We start from the raw sequence: 7,289 nt of genomic DNA on the forward strand, positions 1-7,289 counted from the left end.
CCGTGAACCCGTTTGATTTCGCAGCGCCTGAAGAGGAAGCTGCAGCAAGAACGCTACGAGTATTACAATATTCCTCCCAAGTCGGACGAAATGCTGGTGGTGGCCACACGGTACGCACTGAGCTGCGACGTCGCCACGAATTCGATACAGCCGCAGGTGAGCCACATTTCCATCTGCGGTTGAAAATTTCGAGTTCAGGTCGTCGAGCGAGCGACCGTTTTCAACTATGATTAACTCACGATCAGCCGTGCGAGCGGTTCGTCCGACCTGCGGATTTAACCACGCGCGTTGAGATTGACAAACGTTATTGACCCGTAGATTTTTTTCCCCTGGAGCCCAAATTAATACAAAAAAAAAACTGTTATACACCATTGTGATATCTTGGGCTCTCTCGCCTGGTACACGAAAAGAACCCTCGACCGTCAATGATGCGCGATGGTGTCCTCTTCTGCTTTTTCTTTTTTGGCCGCCCGTTCGTCCGCGCAGGAACTGACGATGGAGAACCCGGCGAGTGACTACAACTTCATTCACGTCTCGTTCGATGGCACCTTCAAGGAGGTCTTCCTCACCCTGACGAAGAGGGGCCAGCAGGAGAAAAACGTCTGGACGAGAAGGGTGCAGTGGCGAGGTGAGATAAACTTTACAAAAAATTACATTGTTATTATTATTTTTACTCACAAAGTACCGGGGAGAAATGTTCTGCCAACATGGTACAAAAAGTCACGTCTTCCTCAAGACGACCACTTGTGTTGCGATCGAAACGACGAAGTTTTAGTTTTTTTTGTTATTTTCTTTGAATCTATCTACGTGACTTTACCGAAAGACCAAAAGAATATGAATTCCTGCAGTCACGAAAGCTTTTAAGTCAACATGGTACAAAAACGATTTAAAATCTACATCATGGGACCTCCTTTGCAGGTACTAAGATGAGAATGGGTTTTCCCCTTTTTTCTGGCAACAAAACAGTTGTGTTAAGATGTTAAAACACCAAACTGAAACCTTTCACAAGGAATCATGTCTGCATTAACCACCAATACTTGTGGTCAGAATGCAAACGAAAAATTCTGATAATATATGTGCATTGTCTTTGAAACTGATTGGTCCACACCAGAGACAGTTTTCTTTTGAGCCTTGTCTCAAAACGACAAAAGGCGTCATCCATCTTAACGCCTGTTTTGTTGACAGAAAAGAGGGGAAAACCTATTCTCATATTTAAAATATCTTAGGTGCGTAGAAGCTCTTTGTCAGAAGCTTACTGGCTATCGCGAATGATAGCAGCCCATCGAAATGGCTGATAGTAGCATCGTTATCGTCATCGTCGTGTGGACATGAAATAGCAGCAGCCAAAAACTCCGGACGCATGGTGACGTCGATTCTAAATGTGGAAGGGAAAAGTCAGAGGACCGGGAGACAAATACAAGCAGTGACCACCTCGAGGAGAAAGAGAGAGAGACGCAGCCTCGGAATATACATCAGCAGGCATCGTCATTGTTGGGATCAAACCCACGACGTCCTGCATACCAGGCGAGGTAGTTAACATCTCCTAGTCACCGTGGAGTCAGGGTCCGGGATCAAACCCATTAAACTGCATACCAGGCGAGGTAGTTAACATCTCCTAGCCTCTGTGGCGCCAGGGTCCGGGTTCAAATTCACGACCTCCTGCATACCAGGCGAGGTAGTTAACATCTCATAGCCACTGAGTTGTTCAAAAGCGGGTGTGGTGTGGGGTGCCGTTGAGTGGGCCGTGAGAGCAAAAACTCGCAACTCCTCATCTCACAAACACTTGCCATGTCAACCCTTCTCTCCCACCTCGCATCCCAAGACAAGGAGACGGCTCCCGAAGCCCCCAAAGCTGCAAAGAGTCGACGCGTCGGCCCCCAAAATCCAGAGCATCTCTTTGACAAGATCAGATCGGAGTTGCCCACGTTGGTGGGAGCTCTGCAAGGCAACCTGACGCCCCTGCTCAATGAATTTTCTGCGCAAGGGATATTGACGCAGCCAGAGATCTCAGTACGTGTCTCGTCGCCGGGGCCTACCGTACACGTGTCTGTCATTGTAATGCAGCATAGAACGTTGTCAATGTGCAGTGAGTTGCAGTTTAATGCAAGTTCACACTATCGGATTTTCAGTCTACAACACAAGTTTATTGCATGACAAACTACTCACTACAACATGAGTCTAGCATGTGACAGACTCTTCACTATAACGTGAGTCTAGTGTGTGACAGACTACTCACGACTAAGTGAGTCTAGCAAGCATCTATGGAGGCCGGAACGGCACATGAGGGGGTGGGTGGCCAGCACCACGCCCGGCCGCCTTTGTCTCCCTAGTGACGATGTTTACTACACACCGCACCAGGTCCTCATTTGAGGCTGAGTCGACCTAGGCGAGGCGGTGTTGGCCGTGAGCTGGAATCGTACTCAGGTCGCCGGGTTCGTAGCACAGCGTAGCGCTGACCACTACTACACAACCACTCCGCTGATCGTACAGACACAGACACACACACAGACAGACACACACACACACATTTACACACTGACACGAGTGCAACGCACGTGACCTGCTCCACGAGCTTGCTGCTGCTGCCGCCTGCTGGTGTCTTCTGTCACCTCCAGCAAATCCGAGCGGTCTCCTCCAGCAACGGCGGATTCGAGGCCGCCAGCCAGCTGGTGGAGCGCATCCTCGAGAAGCGCGCGGGCATCTCGGAGCCCGTGTGGGAGGCGCTGTGGCAGACCCGCGACACCTACCAGAAGCTCCGCGACCTCCTTTGTGACGTCTTCCCCGACAGGGATCCTTGAAATCCGCCCCGCCCACCACCACCTCAGAGAGACGGAGGCACCCGTCCACGCTTTGAAAAGAAAGAGGACGCGTGTTCTCGAAGATACTACGCCATTTCATTGTTGTCGATGTTGTTGTTTTACACCAGATTGCAAGCCCTCGTGTGCTTGAGCTCCTGTGTTGTCGTTCGATTGCCAGGAGCGGCCCGTCTGTCGCGAACAATTGTGGCTGAAACCGCGCGGACGACGCGGACAATTCGCAGGAGCATTTCGAAGGCTCTAAAATGTGCGCGAGACTTGCAGAGATAGCCAGAGAAATACAGAGACACAGACATACACAGAGACACGGATATACACTGAGATACACACACACACAGAGATACACAAATATACAATGGCACAGAGATACACACAGATACAAAGAGATATACAGAGACAGAGATACGTAGAGATACAGAGAGACGCAGAGAGACACAGAGATATAGAAATACAGAGTTGCAGAGACACAAAAATGCACAAGACCCATGGAGACCCACAGAGAGCCGTTGAGACCCACAAAGAGACACCCATAGAAACCCACAGAGACCTATAGAGACTTAGAGGCACTCAGAGACCTACGAAGAGACACCCAGAGACCCGCAGAGATACACAGACCCACTGACGCCCAAAGAGTAGCACGGTTGCCTATGTACGGTGCCAAAGACGTTCAACGCACAGAACACAGACAACTTAAAGCTTTGTCCTATACTTTAAGGTTGTTTGTTGTATTTCGAGGCCTCATAAGTCGAGGCCCTACGCTGTAGCTTACTTGGCTCAGGCCTAAATTCGTACTCTATCTGCGTTGCACACAAACACACAGAGTGCGTTAGAACTATTAACCTGACGTCGAAGGCACGAAGGGAAGGCCAACTCAATGGTCACGCTCCACTCGTGCCCTCATTTTGTGACCAGCAGTGGCAAAACTGGAACAAACCAAGTGTCTAAAAGTACACCGCCAATTCACTGCAAAGAGCCCAGTGTGTGTGTGTAGTGTCAACGATTCGGAGACAGAATTTATAGGATACACCTTCTTTATTCACCACGACTTCCACGGTCGTCGTCCACACCACACTCCCCAGGATAGCTCAGCCTCGCCCGTACACAGCCCTGGCCGTCTAACACCGACGGCGCCGACTCTGAGACGGCCAACTGCTCTCCTTCGTAGGGCTACGTCCAGCGGAGACGTTTGGCGATGACGTAGACGAGACGACAGCGACGACGAGACGGGTCCACTCCCAGAACCGGCAGTCTCGAGCTCCCCACTCTCGGCTCCGTTTACGCTACATGGTGTTGTATATCTTGGCCTTTTCCCAAAAATGTATATTAAGTATAATTCTGCCAATATTTTTTTTATAATAAATCGGAGTGTAGCAAAAAAAAGAGTTGAAACAAAACATCTTAACCCCACTGCCTCTCACAAACCACACAAGAAGGCAGCTGGAGATAAGCCATAACATGTAATAAAGCCCCGGGGCAAAGGGAGGTTAGTGAGAATCTGGGAATCTCCACATGGCAAAGGACCATAAGGCACGACCTCCACGGACGTTTTGGACAGTTTCCCAAACAAATCCTCCAGATCCACTGGAATCTGGAGAAACAGCCTGGTCTCACATCGAAACTTGCTGACACAGACTTTTACACCACCCCAGTCAGCTCTCCGCGGACGGCGAGAGCCACAGGGCAAATGGACTTTAAAACTGGCGTTTTTTTTACAACGGTAAAAGTTTGAAACTTAGCAACAAGGATAAATAGACATTATAGACTGCCAGTACACTCTCAGATTAAGAACCAAACAGCAGTCTACATTAGTGGCTTTTATCATTACTTATTTTATTTTACCCTTATCTACCTCATATATTGTTTCTTATTGTATCTTTTTGTCTATGTGACTTTACCGAAAGAACCAAAGCATATTAATTCTTGCAGTCACGAAAGTTTTAAGTGAAAATGTAACCCTCGTGTAGCATCAACAGACCGTTGGGACAAGTGCTGTTACGGGCAGCAGCAGCACCTATGCATGCCTGGATGTTGAAGTAACCTTCGGGTGTCTGTATGTCTCTGTGAGTCTCTGTGAGTCTCTGTGGGTGTCTCTATGAGTGTCTCTGTGGGTGTCTCTGTGGGGCTCTGTGGGTGTCTCTGTGGGTGTCTCTGTGAGTGTCTCTGTGAGTGTCTGTGGGTGTCTCTATGGGTGTCTCTGTGGGGCTCTGTGGGTCTCTGTGAGTGTCTCTGTGTATCTCTGTGGCTTAGGTCAAAACTTAGTTATATCTCCAACCTCAGGATATCAAAATATAACTCGAGAATAAGAAGCACGGACCCCTGGCGACACGGACGAAGAACAAAGCCTAAGAAAACCCTCGGAATACCTGTGGAAACATCTATGGTACATCACAAATCTTGGTTAAACATAAACCGAGCAATAATTATGAAGTATTAGCCCTAGGGTAATTCAAAAGAGATACAAGGCGAAATAGGTCAATCACACACGACCAAGATAATATGTATTCCATAAGACCAGAGCCTCCAAACCGCCTTTGTCTTCCAACAATTTGACACAATAAATGGTAGAAATAAAATACGTATGATGGGATGGTGCCTTCCCTTGAGACAGCAAACACCACGAAGGCAGAGAGGGGGGGGCGCAAACAAAAAACATGAACGTGGTGATGGAAAGCAGCCAGTCAAAGTTTAAAGGGGGGGTGGGCAACCTGGCGGCTGCGGCCACGGGAGGAGAACGAGACAGGGATTCTGGTTTTTTTTTCGCAAGAGACGCACAGAGGGGAGAGAATTTCACATATAAGCAGGGACACAGATATTGCAACTGAGTCTTGCTGCGGCAAGCTCCGGGAGTGGGTCCCGCAATCAACCATGGATGTCGAGTCTTGCAGAGGAGATGGGCGATGTGTTGCTTGGCGCTGATTTCTGCGCTGACCGACAGTTATCGCTGAAAGTTTTATTCTACATTCATCCTGATGTTTTGAGTCGCTTACAGAGTCAAGGAATTCGATAAGTTGTATTGTACTAAGCGATAAGAGTTGCGAGAAGCTAGGAAATGTGCGAATACAATTTATGAGTTCTGAGAGTAAGTGAGGAGCTGCGAGCACAATCGTGCACCGCCAAAGGAGAGCACGGAGAAGGAGAGAGAGAGAGCGTGACCGGCGCAACTGAGAAAGAGTGTTGCCACTAGCGACCAGCAGACGAGCATCATCCAGCAGCAGAGAGACCTGCAGCTGCCGCCAAGAGAGAGAGAGAAAGCGCCTTGTGTATGACAACAACAACAACCGCCATTCGCCACTAAGTGGCGGTGACGTCACCACGATGCTTGTGCCAGGCCAAGTGCACCTTGAGGCCACGTGAAGTGTCGAAAGCCCGCTGGCAGGAGGTCACGGGGCAGACCCAGGTGCCACGGGTCGACTGACCGAGATGACCGAGATGACTGGCTGATGCACCACCTGTGCCCCCTACTGTGCCAACTTGCTGTGCTTTAGCCACCCGGCGCTCCGCTCGTTGTTGTGAGCGTCGCTCCTCCGCCCTCCGTTGTTGTTGGAGGGCGACTGCCTCCAACTGCCCAGTAGCGTCCTTCACGAGCCCACACACACACACGAATCATCGCCCAGCAGGGAACCAAAGCATTTTTGGTACAAGAAACTCCCCACCTCGGCGTCTGCTTAACGCAAAGAGTTGAGCAAGGAGACAAGTTTCAAGTTTTTTTTTCAAGTTTCATGTTTTAGGTAAAGCCCTGTGAGCCATTCGGCTCTTGAATCGGGTGCAACCGCAACAAAAAAAAACATGAACAAGAATACATCTTATAGTGACTATGTGCAAACAGAAAATCCAAGAAAAGACAGCAAAATATTGCAGAAAAAGCACCGTACAACAACACTGTGTGCAAAAATCCCAGTGGGATGCAAGTCAAACAACAACAACCACAAGACAACTTAGATTAAGGCCATCAGTCTAATTCTGTACTACAACAAACAAACATGGCCAAACCAAAAAACTTTTCGAAAATCACCAAAATAAAGCCATAAAAGCAATGAAACAGTGGTCATAGGAACTATGACCGAATTTTCACAATAAACGACGTGAACAACATGTACTACCAAACTCTGTAGCCATAGCTGGCTGCATGAGTCACTCCACAACAGTAGGAGCATCAGTCGGAGTATCAACATTTTTCAATGCACCTTTAAGATCAGCACACTAAATCAAAAGACAGATCATATATTGTATTATTATTCCACGCTTTTATTTAACTCACTCTGTCTGCTGTTGTCGTATCCTTAAAAAATCTTGCAACTCAAATTTTACCCACTTCCCAATGTGCTATCGACTGAAAACTTGGTATACTTATGTTTAATTGATGACAATATAATATTCTATCATTAAAATTTTAAAATATATATTTTTAAACATTTAACACGCTTTTATTTAACTCACTCTGTCTGTTGTCGTATCCTCAAATCTTGTAACTCT

At 48.0% G+C, this 7,289-nt stretch overlaps 1 protein-coding gene across 1 annotated transcript in view; it reads left to right on the forward strand.

Annotated features, from left to right (window-relative positions):
• LOC133339699 (uncharacterized) overlaps nucleotides 1–7,006 on the forward strand; it is a 30,564-nt gene extending 23,558 nt beyond the window's left edge. The window contains exons 6-9 of the mRNA XM_061547853.1: nucleotides 25–156; nucleotides 487–628; nucleotides 1,823–2,010; nucleotides 2,616–7,006. Coding sequence (XP_061403837.1) covers nucleotides 25–156; nucleotides 487–628; nucleotides 1,823–2,010; nucleotides 2,616–2,798 — 645 coding nt within the window. The 3' untranslated portion in view covers nucleotides 2,799–7,006. The remainder of the gene's footprint in view (nucleotides 1–24; nucleotides 157–486; nucleotides 629–1,822; nucleotides 2,011–2,615) is intronic.
• The last annotated feature ends 283 nt before the right edge of the window (nucleotides 7,007–7,289 follow it).

The sequence above is a fragment of the Lethenteron reissneri genome, unplaced genomic scaffold, assembly GCF_015708825.2.
Source record: "Lethenteron reissneri isolate LAM-NWPU_2019-01 unplaced genomic scaffold, ASM1570882v1 scaffold_210, whole genome shotgun sequence".
Taxonomy (NCBI): domain Eukaryota; kingdom Metazoa; phylum Chordata; class Hyperoartia; order Petromyzontiformes; family Petromyzontidae; genus Lethenteron; species Lethenteron reissneri.